The sequence below is a fragment of the Mauremys reevesii genome, linkage group 1 (genome assembly GCF_016161935.1).
Source record: "Mauremys reevesii isolate NIE-2019 linkage group 1, ASM1616193v1, whole genome shotgun sequence".
NCBI classification, from domain to species: Eukaryota; Metazoa; Chordata; order Testudines; family Geoemydidae; genus Mauremys; species Mauremys reevesii.
Window position 1 is genome coordinate 127,749,868 of NC_052623.1, and position 20,409 is coordinate 127,770,276.

Below are 20,409 nucleotides of genomic sequence, written 5' to 3' on the forward strand. Positions count from 1 at the left end.
GAATAAGCTTACAACCAATATTGTACTTCATGGTTGCCCAGAGAGCTTTGTGCCATACTCTGTCAAACGCCTTCTTGAAGTCAACAAAGATGCGGTAGATGGCCTGCTGGTGTTGTAAGTACTTCTCACACAGAACATGAAGGATGAAAATCTGTTCTTTGGTGCTTCTTCCAGCACGAAAGCCAGCCTGTTCTTCAGCGATGATACTCTCTGCTTGTGGCTTCAATCTGTTCAATATGACTTTGAACATCACTTTGCTGGGATGGCTAATTAAGCTTATAGTTCGGTAATTCTGACACAATTGCAGGTTGCCTTTCTCTGGCAGAGTAATGATTAGTGGCTGTGTGCATGTGGAGGGCCACTCACTGGTCTGCCATATCTTGTTCCAGATCTTGGTAAGTACATCTATTACTATTTCTCCTCTGAATTTCATCAGTTCGGCTGGGATGTTGTTAATACCTGTAGCCTTTCTGTTCTTGAGTGATTTCACAGCTGTCTCCGCTTCTTCACATAGTATTGGAAAGTCATCCTCCTTTGTTGAATCTGGGCTGTCTAAGACACTAGGATCTCAATTTCTCTGGTGGTTGAATAGATCAGAGCAGTAATTTGTCGACTTATTGATGATGTCCCTTTCTTCTGTAAGACTGTTCCCTTCTTTGTCTTGAATTGCTTTAATTTTGGTCCATCTTTCCTTCATCAGATCTTTTACAATCTGGAAGGCTCATTTGCTATTTTTATTATAGATACATTCTTCAGTTTTAGAGCATTGTTTTACAATCCATATCTCCTTGGCCACCTTCATTCCTTTCTTGATCTTTCTGCCAATCAAGTCCCTCAATGTATTTATCAACTCCCGCAGTGCTGTTCTTGTCTCTCTTAAATTCTCTTCTAATGTCACATTTGTAGTATTTTATTTGTGACCCATGGTTTTGTCTTCTTACTATGTTTCCCAAGGATGTCCATTGCTGCCTCATTCATTACAGCATTGAAATTGTTGGTCATTGTTTCTACATCTTCCTCTAGAGCAAGCAGTGGGGCAAATTTTCCGCTGATTATTGATTGGAATGACTATGGAATGTTTTGGTCTCTGAGTCTTTCTAAGTCAAACTTGGTTCTGGTGAACTTTGGCCTGATGATTTTCCTTAGCAAGAGCCAAAAATTTAGCAGCACAAACTTGTGATCACTTCCAATATCAGCACTGGGGAAGCTCCTTGCTTTCCTTCTGTTAATCCCAGAATGATATCGGTTTTGCACCATGATGTAGTCGATCTGGCTGTGATGTGGACCATTAGGTGCATGCCACATTGATCATTTGGCTGCTTTATGTGCTCCTACCATGTTTGCAAGACCCAGATTGTTATAGCTGGCAAACTCCAAAAGTCTCAATCCTCTCTCATTGGTTACCGCATTACAGAAAGGGCAACAATAATCTTACCAATCTGCCTGTGTGTCAGTACCCACTTTAGCATTCCAATATCCCTGTACAATCAGGATATCTTTCTTGTGTACCTTATCGATGGTCTCCTGGAGCTGATTGTAAAAATCTTTAATTTGCTCATCATCATAGTCTGTTGTAGGGGTGTAGTCTTGTACCACTGTGATATTAAACAGTACTGCCTTTAGACAGATGGAAATAAGCCTGCTGGACATCGGGTGGCATCCTAATACTGAATTCTTGATATCTTTATGCACAGGAAATCCTACACTGTTGACATGTTTGTCCTCTCCACTGTAATAGAGTACATGGCCTTCTTCCATTAGTACCTCTCCAAAATTCTTCCATCTGACCTCAGAAATTCCTAGAAGGTGCCAGGTGTATTGTTCCATTTCCTATGTAAGTTCTTTCAACTTCCCTATTTGTCTCAATGTCCTTACATTCCACATGGCTATGTGATGTTATCTCGTCCATGGATCCTCTTTGTTGGGTTTACACCAGTAGTATACTTGTTGTGTCCGCCCTGGTGGGAGATGGGTTAACCCAGGCTGCGATCAATCTGGTATGGACATTGTTGACTTGCTCATCATATGGTGTGTCTTGGGCAAATGTCTAACCTGGCAGAGCCTATTCCTCTCCAGGCAGCCCCCTTTTAGTTGCAGGACATAGAATCATAGACTTTAAGGTCAGAAGGGACCATTATGATCATCTAGTCTGACCTCCTGCACAACGCAGGCCACAGAATCTCACCCACCCACTCCTGTATCAAACCCCTAACCTACGTCTGAGCTACTGAAGTCCTCAAATCATGATTTAAAGACTTCAAGGTGCAGAGAATCCTCCAGCTAGTGACCCATGCCCCACATTGCAGGGGAAAGCGAAACCCCCACAGAATCTCTGCCAATCTGCCCTGGAGGAAAATTCCTTCTCAACCCTAAATATGGCGATCAGCTAAACCTTAAGCATGTGGGCAAGACTCACCAGCCAAACACCCAGGAAAGAATTCTCTGTAGTAACTCAGATCGCACCCCATCTAACATACCATTACAGGCCATTGGACATATTTACTGCTAATGGTCAAAGATCAATTAATTGCCAAAATTAGGCTATCTCATCATACCATCCCCTCCATAAACTTATCAAGCTTAGTCTTGAAGCCAGATATGTCTTTTGCCCCTGCTGCTCCCCTTGGAAGGCTGTTCAAGAACTTCACTCCTCTGATGGTTAGAAACCTTCATCTAATTTCAAGTCTAAACTTCCTGATGGCCAGTTTACACCTATTTGTTCTTGTGTCCACATTGGTACTGATCTTAAATAATTCCTCTCCCTCCCTGGTATTTATTCCTCTGATATATTTATAAAGAGCAATCATATCTCCCCTCAGCCTTCTTTTGGTTAGGCTAAACAAGCCAAGCTTTTTGAGTCTCCTTTCATAAGAGAAGTTTTCCATTCCTCGGAACATCCTAGTAGCCCTTCTCTGTACCTGTTCCAGTTTGAATTCTTCCTTCTTAAACATGGGAGACCAGAACTGCACATGGTATTCCAGATGAGATCTCACCAGTGCCTTGTATAATAGTACTAACACCTCCTTCTCTCTACTGGAAATACCTCGCCTGATGCATCGCAAGACTGCATTAGCTTTTTTCACAGCCATATCACACTGGTGACTCATAGTCATCCTATGATCAACCAATACTCCAAGGTCCTTCTCCTCCTATGTTACTTCCAACTGATGCATCACCATCTTAAACAAAAATTCTTGTTATTAATCCCTAAATGCATGACCTTGCACTTTTCACTATTACATTTCATCCTATTACTATTACTCCAGTTTACAAGGTCATTCAGATCTTCCTGTATGATATCCCGGTCCTTCTCTGCGTTAGCAATACCTCCCAGCTTTGTGTCATCCGCAAACTTTATTAGTACATTCCCACTTTTTGTGCCAAGGTCAGTAATAAAAAGATTAAATAAGATTGGTCCCAAAACTGATCCCTGAGGAACTCCACTAGTAACCTCCCTTCGGCCTTACAGTTCACCTTTCAGTACGACCCATTGTAGTCTCCCCTTTAACCAGTTCCTTATCCACCTTTCAATTTTCATATTGATCCCCATCTTTTCCAATTTAGATAATAATTCCCCATGTGGAACCATATCAAATGCCTCAGTGAAATTGAGGTAAATTAGATCCACTGCATTTCCTTTGTCTAAAAAATCTGTTACCTTCTCAAAGAAGGAGATCAGGTTGGTTTGGCACGATTTACCTTTTGTAAAACCATGTTGTATTTTGTCCTAATTACCTCAATGTCCTTAACTACTTTCTCCTTCAAATTTTTTCCCAAGACCTTACATACTACAGATGTCAAACTAACAGGCCTGTAGTTACCTGGATCACTTTTTTTCCCTTTCTTAAAAATGGGAACTATGTTAGCAATTCTCCAGTCATACAGTACAACCCCCGAGTTTACATTAAACTTAATTCATTAAAAGTTTTTACTAATGGGCTTGCAATTTCATGTGCCAGTCCCTTTAATATTCTTGGATGAAGATTATTTGGGTCCTCCGATTTAGTCCCATTAAGCTTCTACCTCGGATGTAGTAATATCTACCTCCATATCCTCATTCCTGTTTGTCATCCTACCATTATCCCTAACCTCCTCATTAGCCTCATTAAAGACTGAGGCAAATATTTGTTTAGATATTGGGCCATGCCTAGATTATCCTTAACCTCCACTCCAGCCTCAGTGTTTAGCAGTCCCACTTCTTCTTTCTTTGTTTTCTTCTTATTTATATGGCTATAGAACCTTTTACTATTGGTTTTAATTCCCTTTGCAAGGGAAAACTCTACATGGCTTTTGGCCTCTCTCTTTTTATCCCTACATGTTCTGACCTCAATAAGGTAGCTTTCCTTGCTAATTCCTCCCATCTTCCACTCCTTGTAGGCTTTCTGCTTTTTCTTAATCACCTCTCTGAGGTGCTTGCTCTACCATGTTGGTCTCCTGCCTATGAATTTTTTCCTCTTTCTTGGGATGCAGGCTTCTGATAGTTTCTGCAACTTTGATTTGAAGTAATTCCAGGCCCCCGCCGCCTTTAGATCCACAAAGTCTTCAGTCCAATCCACTTCCCTAACTAATTTCCTTAATTTTTTTAAGTTAGTCCTTTTGAAATAAAAAACCCTAGTCACAAATCTATTTTTGTTTATCCATCCATTTAGTTTAAACTGACTTAGCTCATGATCGCTCAAACCAAGGTAGTCCCCTACAACCATTTCTTCTATGAAATCCTCACTACTCACCAAAACCAAATCTAAAATGGCATCCCCTCTTGTTGGTTCAGCAACTACTTGGTGAAGGAATCCATCAGCTGTCACATCCAGGAAAATCTGATCCCTATTATTATTACTAGCACTTGTCCTCCAGTCTATATCTGGGAAGTTAAACTCTCCCATGATCACACAATTCCCATTAGTATTTACTTCATTAAAAACATTAAAGAGGTCTCTATCCATATCCAAATCAGATTCCGGTGGTCTATAGCACACCCCAAGCACTATCCCAGGGGAGGCTCTAGTATTTTCCTTCCCCAATGTTATTTTTGCCCAGACAGACTCTGTCTTATTCATTCCATCCCTTCTTATTTCTGTACAGTCTACCTCATCATTGAAATACAACGCTACTCCACCACCTTTGCCTTTATTTCTGTCTTTCCTAAATGGCACATACCCTTCAATACCTGTACTCCAATCATGACTACTATTCCATCATATTTCGGTTATACCTATAATATCTGGTTTCACTTCCTGCACCAGTAGCTCTAGTTCCTCCATTTTGTTACCTAGCCTCCTCGCATTGGTGTACAAACATCTTAATTTTTGCTGTTTGGCTTCGCTCACATTCTTACCTGATGAGGCCCAGAAATTCTACCACCAATATCACCTATTAGACTGGTATCTACACTACTCTTCCTCCTTATGTCCATTCTCCTACCCATAGCTGTATCCTTTCTTACTTAATTTCCTTCCCTCTCAATGTTAAAATCCGGCATGGAGATTACCTGGACATCTCCCAACCATCTCCCCCCAATTCCTAGTTTAAAGCTCTCTTAATCAGTTGTGCCAGCCTCCATCCTAGAAGTCTATTTCCCTCCCTACTCAGGTGAAGTCCATCCCGAGAGAACAGTCTTCTGTCTATGAATGCTTCCCAGTGGCCACACATCCCAAAGACATCTTGTCACACCTTTGTTGCTTTTCTCAAGGAACAGTGAGAATCCCACTGAAGATCACCTGAGCCTCGATTTCCTTAAGCGTCTTCCCCAGCCTAGCATAGTCTCCCTTGATACATTCCAGTGAGAATCTAGCCATATCATTTGTTCCCACATGAAGGACAATTAGTGGATTCTTTCCCGCTCCCGTTAGGATCCTCTTCAGCCTCAGGTCCACATCCCATATCTTAGCACCCGCCAGACAGCACACCCTTCTGTTCTGTGGATCAGCTCTGGTTACAGGCCTGTCTATTCTTCTCAGTAAAGAGTCCCCAATCACGTAGACTTGCCTTTTACCAGTGATGGTGCGATTCTCCGGTCTATCCCCTGTTCCCTCTGGCTGCAAGTTCTCTCAATTTCTATTCTCCTTTGCAATCCTCCACAACCCACGCAAGAGGACAGGGGCCCTATTTTGTCCCAGGACCCATAAGGGATATTAGGAAATGGCAGAATTGAGGTTGCCTATATTAAGACCCATTGTGCGTCTGCATTGTGATACAACCTTTAATTGTATGATCACATATTATTTTTCCCATAGGATCCCTGCCACTTTCAGTACTCCTTTCCTATGCAACCACATCCTATCCAACCACAGCATTTTTAAATGTTTTCTCTGAAAAAGTGAGCATTTCACTACAGAAATAAACTGGACATTTCAAGTGCCAGATTTGGAAACTAAATTCAATCCTAAAAAGCTGAAACATGGAGATTTTATTACTTCTTTAAATGCAAATCTCAAAGCAATCTAAATTGTGGAGTCACTACCAACATCTGCATAATTAGAACATGACTAGCACTTGCACTGTATTCAAGGTTGAGGAAAAAGGTTTTTCTAACCCTACTTGCAGTGATATTATATTATGCTATGTAATGTTCTGAAATATTTAGGAACAATTAAATAATCAACATAGATAACGTTACATTTTTAAGATGTAGGCTCATACGATTTAAAAGAGCAACTCTTAGTCACGCATATTTTCAAAGTTATACTTAACATTGTGGCAGGACATTTTCCAGCCTGGGAGCCTGCCTATCACTTGGGATTTGGCCCAAGCACCTCCATAAGATACCCCAATCCTAGAGAGGTCATGTTGTGAGGCTATGTATTGACAGCCTGAGGAATTAATGTATGAGAGTCCCCTCTTCTCAAGACAAAACTGCAGATGGCAGTGATTGCAGCCTCTCACTACCTGCATGGGATCAAATTCAAAACTAATCCCTAAAGACTTGGGAGTGTGGGTACATACCAGAACTTTATCAGGCTGTTTTGAGTTTCATCTTCTTTGTATCATTTTAAATGTATCACTTTAAATGTCACAAAACTTACCAGTTATTGCTGGTTCTCCGTTTGCCAGGCTAACGGAAATCATCTCATACCAGGTAAGGCTAAGCAGAAGCATGATCGAAGGAGTAATTGTATCATGTGCCCTTACAAATACTTTGCACTTCAATTGAATTTGAAACTAAAATGCTTCAGTTCTGTTTGAGGCTGAAAAGAGAGTTAGGACATTACAGTTATTTTCAAGCTGTGAAAAAAAATGTTTTAACATTTTAAGTGGTTTTTTAAAAAGACATAAACCATGAATACAAAATGTCATTCTGGACTTTGTTGTAACAGTCCCAATTCTCAGGTCTGATTGAGCTCTATTTAGTGCAAGTGGTGGAGGAGGGGCAAGCCATTGTATACCACTCATGTTCAACACCTGCAGATCCTCAGGGCTGCCAAGGGCTGAACCAGTGCCTCAGCTCTGAGGTTTGCAGGGTTCGTGCAGAGCACATCTGGTGAATCAAGGAAGCAGGCAGTCTGTGTCGGAATATGAAAGTAACAGATCTCAGGAGTTCTGACAGCTAATCTTTGTATGGTTTAAAGCAATTACTCAAGAGACCTATATATAAGATATTCTCTTAAACTATGTATATGTGAGGGTGAAATAGAGAGACAGTTTACTGTGGGTGGGAACTCTGATTATTTTGCTAGAGGACACACAGAAATTAGGAAAAGAGGATAACATTTAAAAAAGCAGCATTTTTAAATGTTTTCTCTGAAAAAGTGAGCATTTCACTACAGAAATAACCTGGACATTTCAAGTGCCAGATTTGGAAACTAAATTCAATCCTTAAAAGGTGAACCATGGAGATTTTATTGCTTCTTTAAATGCAAATCTCAAAGCAATCTAAATTGTGGAGTCGCTACAACAGCTGCATAATTAGAACATGACTAGCACTTGCACTGTATTTAAGGTTGAGGACAAAAGTTTTTCTAACCCTGCTTGCAGTGATATTATATTATGCTATGTAATGTTCTGAAATATTTAGGAACAATTAAATAACCAACATAGATAACATTACAGTTTTAAGATGTGGGCTCATACAATTTAAAATAGCAACTCTTAGTCACGTGTATTTTCAAAGTTATACTTGACATTGTGGCAGGACATTTTCTACGGGATCAAATTAAAAAACAAATCCCTAAAGAGTTGGTGGTGTGGATACATACCAGAACTTTATCTTAAGTCTTCAGACTGCTTTGAGTTTCATCTTCTTTGAGACGCCAACAGTCAGTTGTTACCATCTCTTCCCTTGACTTCATTGGAAGAGAAAGTTTTCAAACCACTCTGTATCTTGCTATCTGCTCTTGTCTTTAAAGAAACTTCCAGGACTTAAATGAAATTAAATGAATCAACAGCTACTGTAGTTTCAAAAATAAAAGTTCTGATTCTAGGAAAGATTGTACAGAACTTACTACAGCCTCATGCATCTTGCTGTATACAACAAATAAAAAGGAAACAGATCAGCAAAAGAGTTCCAGCCCTAACTGAAGGGGAAAGAATGACCAGCCTCCTCTTGACAAAAGGAACTTGACTTTTGCTACCAATTTCACTTTTGATATCAGATCTACCTAACTTAGTTCCTGAAATTGTCCAGCTTTTGTCTTGTTTATTCTGTTAATTATATTTTTTAAAATATTTTTAAAATTGTAATTAAATTGTGTGAGAATAGTGATCTTTGACTGGTGATTGTTCAGGACTTCCTCTCCGGGGGCCTGGTTATAGACTGGCTAGGTAGTTGTTTATAACTTTGTAAAATTTAACTGTTCAAGCTGATCTTTTCCATCCTGAGTGTCTGGTATATTGGGAGAAAGGTTCAGCTAAAATGGTTCGGACGTGTCTGACTGTCAGATTAAGGAAAAATACATTGTTTTTCCCATGTTTAAAAAGTGCTTACATCTGTTTCATGACAATCTCTACACCTCCATGTATTGGAGTAGGGATTTAAAATTTGACTAGGGGGAGAGATAGGCCTCATATCAGGAATGTGCATTTTGCCACTTCTGTGAAAAGCTTCCCAAATTTGGTAAATTATAAGCCTCTACAAAATCTCATTTTACATATGCTCAATGGAGACTTGTCAGAGTTTGGCAGCTAAATTCTCCGAAGACTCACAGTGCTGCAAGGGCCAAGCAGGACTTTCTCTGCGATTGCAGCTTCTGGCTGCTAGGGAGCAACTGTGGTGCCAGGTGCCAGAAATGAGAGCAGGGAGCCTGCCTGCCCTGTGTTTTCAATGCTCCCCCTCCAGAGCCCAGCATGCAGGCAAAGGAGGAAAGTGTCTGACTCAAATGCGGAGGGGTAAGTAATGGGGGTGAGGGGATTGCATGAAGAGATGCAGAGTGGAAAAGGGGAAATAGAAGCATGTGGGGGAGCAAGGTTAGGAGCAGGAGCTGGGAGTGGGCATAGGGGCAGGAGTGAATGGGTGCTGAAATACAAGAGTGGGGATATGAACAAAGGGCAGCTTAAGATGACAGGAGCCAGGGACTGGGGGGAAATAGGAACAAGGAGGGGAAGGAAATTTTCACCTGGTCTCAACATTCCTGTGTTGTCTAGTAAATAGCTGTGAAAACTACTGGCAAAGTATGTGTCTCCATCCCCCTCTAGTGGCAGGGCCACATACACAAATACAACCTTCTCTTGCTACTAGTTACTTCATTAGCTGCAGTGGTAGAGAACTGTGCTATGGAGCTAAAGATCTCAACCCTGCTGAGGAACCATGTCAGAGGTCTATACAGGTCCACATGTGGAAATTTTTGCGGTTTTTTTTTCTTTTTAGTTTTTGAAAATGTAGGAAATTATATTTAAAATCTACCTTACAGAATGTTAAGGTTGCAAAGTCAAGTACTGAAAAGTTAGGAAATGACAGAATTAAGGTTGCCTGTGTATTCTTGATTCACCCCCTTCTGCACATTCCTTATGACAAATTACATGATCATAATGTATTTTTCCAAAGAATCCCTGCCTCATTCAGTACATATGCTGCAACTCCTCTGAGGACGAATCTGGATTGTGCAGAGAAGGAGGCTGTTGTCTGTAGTACCCCTGCTTCATTTGCTGAAGACATTGGAAGGTGTGCAGTGCATGAGGCAGAGATGGAAAGGATGGTCTCGTGGTTAAGGCAGTTGAATGCTGCCCTAGAGATCTGGATTCTATCCCTGCCTCTGCCACAGATTCCCTGTGTAATGCTGAACAAGTCACTTAAACCAACTGCTTCTTTGTCTGTATTTCAGATTTACTTTTAAAAGAACAATACTGTATTTGTGCTGATGGGTCCTACAATGGCTAAGTAACACCCAGCATTGTAATGTATATGATTCAATACTTTACCATAGTTTAAAAAAAAATGTAGCCTGAGCTAAATGTATCTATGGTCACACGCACAGAATACAATTAAATGTGTGGGGCTGAGGTTGACATTGAGGTCTTTTTCTCATGTCATGGTGATTCTAATTGCTTCACTAAAGAATTTTTTTTTCAGTGCTGGCCATGGACTTAGGCAGGATGCATGGATCCAGACACTCAAAAGTAATTTCTCTCCAGTATGCATCTTTTAACAGTTATATTCAGTAGAATAGACTCATAAGGGTAAATTTATTACACCTGTGCAGCCCCATTTAGATCAATTGAGCTGCATGTGCTTAACTGAGAACATGGCCCATAATCATAGATCAAGTACTAATAATGCAAATTTAAACGTAGGTTCAGTGCTTTATCCATTAGACGCACGGCAAATTTTTCTTATGAGTCTCTTTCATTTATTAGAAAAATGAACCATTTTGTAGGATTTAAACATGTTATGTTCAGAGCACACAGATGGAGAAGGTTGATGAAAACATTAAATACTCTTGCTGGAAGGTTGCAACTTAACACTACTTTATTTCTTAGAATGATAGCACACAAGAATGCAAAAACAGAGAGAGACAAAGCAGACTGCTCCTTCAAATAGCAAGGCACAACTAACTTTACTCTAGGCTATCTGGGTGCAGACTGACTGCTTCTAGGTCCAGATCACATGCATCCCCACAGACCCACCCGCCCAGCCTGGAAGCCAGACCGAGAAAAAGGTACATTAATTGTACATTGAATTAAAAGTTGTGTATTAATGTTTGTATTACTTTCCTTTCTGTCTTCTGCTCTGCAACCACTCAATGTTATCATTGCTGATCACCCAGACAGCCATTTCAAACAATTTTCTCCCACGGGGGTTTCTTTAAGTGAAAAAGGAAATGAAACTTATGTTTACTGGAGATAGTAGATGTATTTGACTGGGAGTTCACAAACTGACAATGTTTCCAGCAACTCAAGAGCCATAGTAATTCAGCATTGTTCTGTCTTCCGTCCTTAATATATCATCATTTTGAACAGAAATATGTATCCAGTTCAGCAAGGTACTTCAGTGGAACTACTCATGTGTGTCAAGTGGACACATAAGTACCTTGCTGATTTAGAACTTGTATAACTAATGATTTAGAACCAAATTTAGGTCGACTGAGCTATGTTGCTCAGGGATGTGAAAAAGTCACACCTTAAGAGATGTAATTAAGGCAACCGAAGGTCCAGTATAGACACTTCCTTTCAAGGGGATGGATTTCTTACAGCAATAGAAAACCCCTTTCTGTCACTGTAGCAAGTTGTGTACACTATAGTAACCTAGCTGCAGTGCTGCAGCTCTGCCACTGTAGTGCTTGTAGTGTAGACATACCCTAAGCATGGCAAAGTTCCAGTTCTCATCGCTTCTGGTAGGGGAAAGAGAAACTGGGTGTCACGTTTCTGACATTCCATTTTCTCCTGGATCTGTTTCTTGTCCTAAGGTACATTTCTGGGAGAAGGGGTGTCTTTCTTTGTTTTGCTTATATTTACATCAGCAGAGTAAGATGGGAAAATCACATCCTTAAAGTTTTATTTGTGTGAAAATGACATTACAACGGTCCAAACGGTTGAAAATGAAATGTTTCACTGCTGTGGGACAGCTAGTTGAGCTCTAAAGAGAGCAGTGTGGGAAAGATAGGAGAGGAAGTGGATACTAATTACTCACTGTACTGCTATATGCGTAGAATCTAAATTAGAGCCTAACTTAACCTTTCCACTACACCCCAGATTTGAAGTGTTTACAGAAACTGACACAGCATCTGCTTTTAGGAGAAAATTTTCTCTGTGTCTATCTCAACAACATGTTGAATTTGGATCCTCAACTTAATTTTCAAAACTTTTTGGGGAAATATTAATTCTGACTTTTTAAAAAATAAACACATTTACTACTAAGCTGCAATGAATACACTGACAGCCTTCCATAGATAGGGAGTTCCTGGCAGCCATTAGATTGATGGCATTTAGTAAATCCCTAGTGTGAATTCAGCTAGGTGGCTACCATACTAGAACTTCTAGGTTTACTGCTGCAACTTGTTCAGGTCAGGGCTACCCTTAAAAACAACTCAGAAGCTGCCACTAGTGAGGAATGCAGAAATCCACCTTCCTGATGAATTGGGTGGGTAAGCTCCTATTACAGTGTGACCTAGTCGATAGGGAACTGGGGTGAGACTCAGAAGAGCTGGGTATCGGCTTCTTGGGTGACCTCAGGCAAATCATTTCATCTCTCCGTGCATCAGTTTCCCCATCTGTAAAAAGGAAATAATGATTCTGGCCCCTTTGGTAAAGCGTTTAAAGGTCTATGGATGAAAAATTAAGAGCTAAGTATTATTCACTGGTGCTCTGCACACTTCATGGCTTCTCCATTCCCAGTAGCTATCAAGTTGGACTTGATCTACATTGTCTCAGACCTGACTACCTAAGGGTAGGTCTATACTGCAATCAGAAGATGTGTCTGCTGCTCATGCAGACGTAGCTAGCTGGAGTACCGAAGTTATGATGCCATGACAGCGTGCAGTTCAGTGCAGACTGGCCACCTCAGTTATTACTCAGTAATTATAAGACCCATGCTGAAGCACTCGCTGCTGCAGCTTCACTGTTTTGGTACCCAAGTGAGCTAGGCTAATCTTTCTCGAGCGTGTCAGCATGAAATGCAATCACACTCCATGGCTGCAGGATAGACATCCGCTAAGAGAGAGTGTTTTCCTGCATGCATCACTGTGATGGCTGAGGCAGCCTCTTACTCCTAGACTTCAACTCTTGGAGACTGAGGGAAGAACCCGTTGGATGGAGGGTCCATGACTGGGGTATTAGCTTCCCCAGGTAGCATCATAGGTTGGGGGGCCAGACAGATCTTTTTGGCCAATCACCGGACTATGAGTCATCACTGGGCACATTTTTCTCCTGACTGGGGCAATACAAGTAGTGCTGTTTATGCTGTCTGCTCTGTGCCATGTAATTTAATACACACAATGCAATCAGATGCTGTGATCGTGGACAGAAAAATAATAAATTAAAGTAATAAATAATCACATATGAATACATTTCCCACTCCAAAAATAACAACTTGATTTTTCACAAGGTAGCAATTTAGAAATCTAAATCAGCAATGTTTTTTCTCCTGAGCATCGCTAGTTGTGCAGCAAGTCAGATGTGGGCTCTCCCTTGCTCCAGCTACTCCTCGCTAATCCCAGAGGCCTACAAGCATGAATTTCTTTAAACAGCCATGGAGTGAGCCTGGGGGAGAGGAGTGAGCAAGAATAAGTGGGGTTTTACAGCCCAACCCAATTCCCAGTAAAGCCAATGGAAAGACTCCCAATGGCTTAAACCAGAGTTTGATCAGGTCCATAGAGTCTAATTCATCTCCAAATTGAATCAGTGGGAATTTTGCCATTGATTTAATGGGAATTGGGTTGGACTGTAAAACCCAGGTTGAGTCCAGTCAGATAGAGCTGGGACAGACACAGAGGGCACTGACAGGCACCCATTTTTCCATTTCTCCATTCCACTCAGCAGAGGTTTGGGGAACTTGGGCATGTTTCGCAAGTTACATACTGGGTCTCTAGAAAGAATCCAATGTGACTTCAAAACATATTTGTTCACCCTTTCTGTGGTTTACTGTTGAACTACTTCCTGGAGAGGGTATGTGCTAGAGAAGGGCAAGATACTACACAAAACTATTTCTTGGAAATTATGCGTCACCCTCCTTCCCCAAATTTTCAACCACCCCTCCCACGGTATCTAGCCTTTTTCTCCAGGCAGGTCAGCTATGCTAGTACAGGTTACAGCAGGTCAGCTACGCTAGTACAGGTTACATAGTCATCGTTACAGCATAGCAACAAAGTCACTGATTCTTGTAGACTAGAACACAATTCCTGAGAGGGACGATGACACCTTGGAGTGGCTGTATGTCATTTTGGAGAGAAACCCAACTCTATTGAAGTCCTAAGACTAGAATACCCAGAGTAAAGTGGCTAGAACACCTCTCTTGCCTCAGTGATGAGAGATTGCTGAGAAATACAGTTTCCTAGCAGCCCTTGGAAGTCCTGGGTTAAGGTAGGTATGCTTGACAAGGGGCCATATAAATTCTGCCTTCTTCCACCAGAAAGAGGCTTGGAGCAACCTGGACAGGCTGAGGAGAATCTTCCAGAAGAAGGGGCAAGCTTCCCATTGTTTCTTTGATTTCTTTGTTTTCATGGACTGGGTTTTTCCATTTAAAAAATGACTTTGAAGTAAAACCTTCTGGGAGGAAGCTATGCTAGCTTCAGCACCAGGAATGGAAAGCCCCGGGTAGGGGAAGTTTGGATATGTGTTTGTTTTGTATAAAGGAACTCCATGGGTGTGGCTATTTGATTTGTTCTGCTGCAGCATGTTACTGCTCAGAGAAGGGAAGCCAGACTCCTTATTCATTATAGAATCATACATTATAGAACAGTTATAGAATCAGAAATGTCAAGCTGGAAGGGACCTCAAGAGATCATCTAGTCCATCTTGTTGCAGGACCAAGCATACCTAGAACATCTCTGGTGTTTGTCTAACCTGTTCCACATCCTCCCCTACATAACTGTTCTAGCGCTTAACTATTCTAAAGCCAGGTCTACACTACTTACATTGGTATAACTAATGTAATGAAAAATCCACACCCCCTGAGAAACATAGTATAACGGCCCTAACTCCTGGTGTAGGCAGTGCTATGTTGGCAGGTGAGTTTCTCCTAACAGCATAGCAACTGCCTCTCCCAGAGGAGGCTTAACTATGTTGATGGGATTGGAGAAGCTCTATCATCGATGTAGTAGCATCTTCATTCACTAAAGTGCCAGCTCAGTATTATTGCTGTTATTATTTATATTACAAATGCACCAACAGGTCTCAGCTAAAATTGGGGCCCCAATGGGCATTGCATACATGCATAGTAATAGGCAATCCCTGCCTAAACAGTTTATAATTTAACTAGAGAAGAAAGAAAAAAAGTGGGAGCAATAGCATGATATTATCCCCATTTTAGTGATGAGAACTGAAGCAGGGAGATTAAGTGAGTTACCCAAGGCCATGCAGGGTCTGTCTACACTGCAATTGGAGGTACGATTACCGCACAGGTCGGCATTCTCCTGCTAGCTTTGTCCAAACTACTGCAGCTAAAAATAGTGGGAGGATGCAGCAGCCTGGACTGTACCAGCCTGCCTGGAGCCCTAGGTCTTGTTCATGTTCCTAGCCCACACTGTTCATGCTGCTGTGTCTTCACTGCTATTTTTGAGCAAGACTAGCTAGATTAACACCAGCAAGGGAATGCTTACCTGTTCTGTAATCACAGCTCCAATTGCAGTGCAGACAGACTTATAGAACATCTATGGCATAGCCAGGAATTAAATCCAGATCTCCCAAAACATTATCTAGCTGCAGGGCCCTCCTTCCTCTCTTCAGGGTAACAAGTAGCTTATAGTTAGAAATTTCTTCTACTGCTTTAGCACTTTATCTGTTTAGAATAAATATGAGCAAGGAATGAAGGAATATGATTGTGCAGTGTAGGAGAACAAGGAAAGTTTTTATGATATGCTCAGTTTTTTCTCTGTATTATCATACATGTCCCTTACCTGAAGTCCTAACTCAGTCAAAACTCCCAGTTACTTTGCCAGAGTAAGACATTTAGGAATGGGCCCATTGTAAACAACTGAATTCTGAAGAAAAATCATTTATTCATTTAGCAAATCTCTTCCTTTGACAGGACACCATTCTCTTTTACTTTACACTTAATTCCTACTATTGCTTCAGTGGATATTCTTTCAAAATGGCTTCGTTATATGTTAGCTTCCATTTGGTATACAGCAATGTATCCTTTTAGCAGGCTCGTAAATTATTTCACCTTGTGAAATCATTAAAACCTGAGGCCTTAATTCTCACAGTGGTTCTTGGGCATAAGCTTCAGAATTTGGGCATAATTTGGGCATAAACTTCAGAAACAGACTTCAAAGAGAGACTTCAGAACTAAAATTCATTTGCAAATTTAACACCATTAATTTGGGAGTGGCTGGCTCACTACAAAAGCAGCTTTGCCTCTCCTGAAATTGACACTTCCTCGTCAATTATTGGGAGTGGACTACATCCACCCTGATCGAATTAGCCCTATCAACACTGGTTCTACACTTGTGAGGTAACTCCCTTCTCTTCATGTGTCTTTACAATAATGCCTGCATCTGTAATTTTCACTCCATGCATTTGAAGAAGTGAGTTTTTTACCCATGAAAGCTTATGCCCAAATAAATCTGTTAGTCTTTAAGGTGCCACTGGACTCTTTGTTGTTTTCATAGAATTATAGAATCATTGAAGATTAGGGTTGGAAGAGACCTCATGAGGTCATCTACTCCAATACCCTGCTCAAAGCAAGACCAATACCAACGAAATCATCCCAGCCAGGGCTTTGTCAAGCTGGGCCTTAAAAACCTCTAAGGATGGAGATTCCACCACCTCGCTAGGTAACCCATTCCAGTGCTTCATTACTCTCCTAGTGAAATAGTGTTTCCTAATATACAATCTAGAACTCCACCACTGCAACTTGAGACCATTGCTTCTTGGTTTGTCATCTGCCACCACTGAGAACAGCCGAGCTCCATCCTCTTTGGAGTCTCCTTCCAGGTAGTTGAAGGCTGCTATCAAATCTCCCCTCACTCTTCTCTTCTGCAGACTAAATAACCCCAGTTTCCTCAGCCTCCCCGCAGAGGTTATGTGCTTTAGCCCCCTAATAATTTTTGTTGCCCTCTGCTGGACTCTCTCCAATTTGTCCAGATCCCTTCTGTAGTGCAGGGACTAAAACTGGACACAATACTCCAGGTGTGGCCTCACCAGTGCCCAACAGAGAGGAATACTCATTTCCCTCGATCTGCTGGCAATGCTCCTACTAATACAGCCCAATATGCTTTTGGCCTTCCTGGCAACAAAGACACACTGTTGACTCATATCCAGCTTCCCATCCACTGTAATCCCCAGGTCCTTTTCTTCAGAACTGTTGCTTAGCCAGTAGGTCTCCAGCCTGTAGTGGTGCATAGGATTCTTCCTTCGTAAGTGCAGGACTCAGCACTTGTCCTTGTTGGACCTCATTTCCTCCAGGAGTTTTTGGATTTCCTACTAGACTGGGTTTATTTTCCATCTGTGATTTTCTTTTCCTGAACTCTGCTGAAGTTATTTGGCAGCTTCTCCTCCACAATAAATTGTTTAAATTTTGCCTGCTGCTGTTTCTGTTTCCATTGAGTTTCAGTGTCTGATAACAATTGAAAGTTTATATGCTCAACACCTCTGAAAATCAGGCCCTAAATTGCTAAAATGACTTGCCAAATGTCATTCTGGAGCAGAGTAGAGAGCAGAATCTAGATCTCCTCACTCTCAGTCTATTCCTTGAACTACTCCAGTGGTGAGCAACCTGTGGCCTGCAGGCCATGTGCAGCCCATCAGGGTAATCTGATTGCAGGCCATGAGACATTTTGTTTACATTGATCATCTGCAGGCACAGCCCCCCTCAGCTGCCAGTGGCTGCAGTTTGCCATTCCCAGCTAATGGGAGCTGCGGGAAGCGGTGGCCAGCACGTCCCCATGGGCCACAGGTTGCCCACCACTGTCCTAGACCATGCTGCTTGTCTCAGATAACTCTTGGAGTGGTTCCAAGCAAACCTATTAAAGTGCTTCAAAAGGGTTAGAGCCGAAGGCTATATCCCACTGTCAGCACAAGGCACATTTTCCTTTGTCCATCTCGTACTGCACTGAAATAGAGCTGCATTTAATTACCATCATTCTTCTGACCTCTTTGACTAGGGAAAGGGATGGTTCCAAAAATCCTAACAAGAAGTTACGCATGAAATAGATTAACAGAATCAGTTTCCTAGACCCCAGTACCTTTATATTGCTCTTGAGTAAGTTTCTTTGTTTGACAGAGCACTATGGGAAACATCTTTCACGGGGAGATATGACTAGCTCTCCTTAACCTGGAGAATAAAGACTCTCCCCAGTACACATACACACACAGCCAGACAAAAAGGAATCAATAAGTGAAAAATTCACTTAATATACAATAATGTGACTTCACTATCCACATGAGTACAATAGCTAGAAACTCCCTGGGTTTCCCAGCATTTCTGAAGTATACGTGAAACTAAAAATTCTGAAGAAACAGATTCCTGTCTACTCCAAGCGTCATCTGCATACTGCTGATTAATAGCTAAAATCCTCCTTTCTATTTCAGTGGAGAAATGATAATAATGAAAGCAGTCTGAATATTCAAAAATGCCAAATTAGCATAAGAAGAACATTTAGCACAGCAATGGGACAGACATCACAGGACAGGGAGAAAGTTAAATTCAAATGCCTTCCAGAGCAAAAAATAAAATAAAATAAAATAAAATAATAAAAGAGGATATTGAAAGAGGATATTCTCAGAGTATTAAAAACACTGGCTAGCCTGCTTCCATGCTGATCATGAGTTCTTTTTGATAACGATCCAAAGCAATGTGGACTGACGCAAGTTCATTTTCATCATCTCAGTCAGATGCCACCAGCAGAAGGTTGACTTTCTTTTTTGGTGGTTCGGGTTCTGTACTTTCCGAATCGGAATATTGTTCTTTTAAGACTTCTAACAGGATGTTCCACTCCTCATCCCTCTCAGATTTTGGAAGGCCCTTCAGATTATTAAAGTTGGGTTGAGTGCTGTAGTTAGCTTTAGAAATCTCATATTGGTACATTCTTTGTGTTTTGTCAGATCTGAGGTGAAAGTGTTCTTAATTGAACAACATATGTTGGGTGGTCATCTGAGACTGCTATAACATGAAATATATGGCAGAATGCAGGTAAAACTATGGAGCAGGACACATACAATTCTTCTCCAAGGAGTTCTGTCGCAAATTTAATTAATGCATTTTTTTAATCAGCATCATCAGCACAGAAGAATGTCCTCTGGAATGGTGGTCGAAGCATGAAGGGTCATACGAATGTTTAGCATATCTGGCACATAAAGACCTTGCAACACTGGCTTCCACAATGCCATGTGAACACCTGTTCTCACCTTCAGGTGACATTGTAAATAAGAAGCGGGCAGCATTATCTCCCATAAATGTAAACAAAGTAGTTTGTCTTAGCGATTGACAGCACAAGAAGTAGGACTGAATGGACTTGTAGGCTTTAAAGTTTTAAATTGTTTTGGTTTTGAGTGCAGTTCTGTGACCCAATGAAAATCTAAATTTTGTAAGATGCACTTTCACAATAAAGAGATTGCACTACAGAGGTGAATTGAAAAATATTATTTCTTTTCTTTATCTTTTTACCAGTGCAAATATTTATAATAAAAAATAATAATACAAAGTGAGCACGGTACCCTTTGTATTGTGTTGTAACTGAAATCAAATTATATTTTTTAAATTTTGCAATTAATCATAATATTTTTTAATTGTTTGACACCCCTTATTCTTATAATTCTACTATGTATTTTAACAATAGTAACACACAGGTGAGCCAGACTGAATCCCACTATGTATTTGTCTGCATTCTGTTGAGGCTTGGGGACCTTGCCATGAGCTAGCACCTGGTCTGCCCATGCCACATTTGCCTCCCCCAATTCTGGGACTGGCCAGGGACTGAACTGCTCTCCAGGGCTGCTCTAATTTGCATTGGCTGGAAGCATCTCCCTAGTGGCCATGCCACCTGCCCAGAATTGCCAGACTAGCTCTGACCCCTCCCATGCTGGCCTGCCCTGCCCTGCCCTGCCCCTGGGTCCTCAACATCAAGGAGGGTAGAACAGGAGTAATAAAGCCAGCACAGAGGGATCAGGGAGAGAACCTTTAGCCCTGAGAAATGCAATGAATAAAATAAGAATGATTGGGTGGCTGACTAATTCATCTCTCCTTTTCCCCTCCCAATGTAAGTGTCATTCCATCGGTGTAATAATAGTAACAATGAATTAATAATGCACTCTCAGATAGCATTTTTCATTGTACTTCTCAAAGGAGATAATTTCATTCCCCCCATTTTATAGGTGGGGAAGCTG

The 20,409-nt window shown here is 41.2% G+C and overlaps 1 protein-coding gene across 2 annotated transcripts in view; it reads right to left on the reverse strand.

The window, feature by feature from the left end:
- The window catches only part of LOC120395279 (interleukin-5 receptor subunit alpha-like), a 32,449-nt gene extending 23,957 nt beyond the window's left edge, over positions 1 to 8,492 (reverse strand). For both annotated transcript variants that reach the window (XM_039519532.1, XM_039519531.1), the window contains exons 1-2: positions 8,193 to 8,492; positions 7,023 to 7,184 (exon numbers count right to left, since the gene is read on the reverse strand). In XM_039519532.1, the coding sequence (XP_039375466.1) occupies positions 7,023 to 7,095 (73 nt within the window). In that variant the 5' untranslated portion in view covers positions 7,096 to 7,184; positions 8,193 to 8,492. The remainder of the gene's footprint in view (positions 1 to 7,022; positions 7,185 to 8,192) is intronic.
- Positions 8,493 to 20,409: the final 11,917 nt, after the last annotated feature.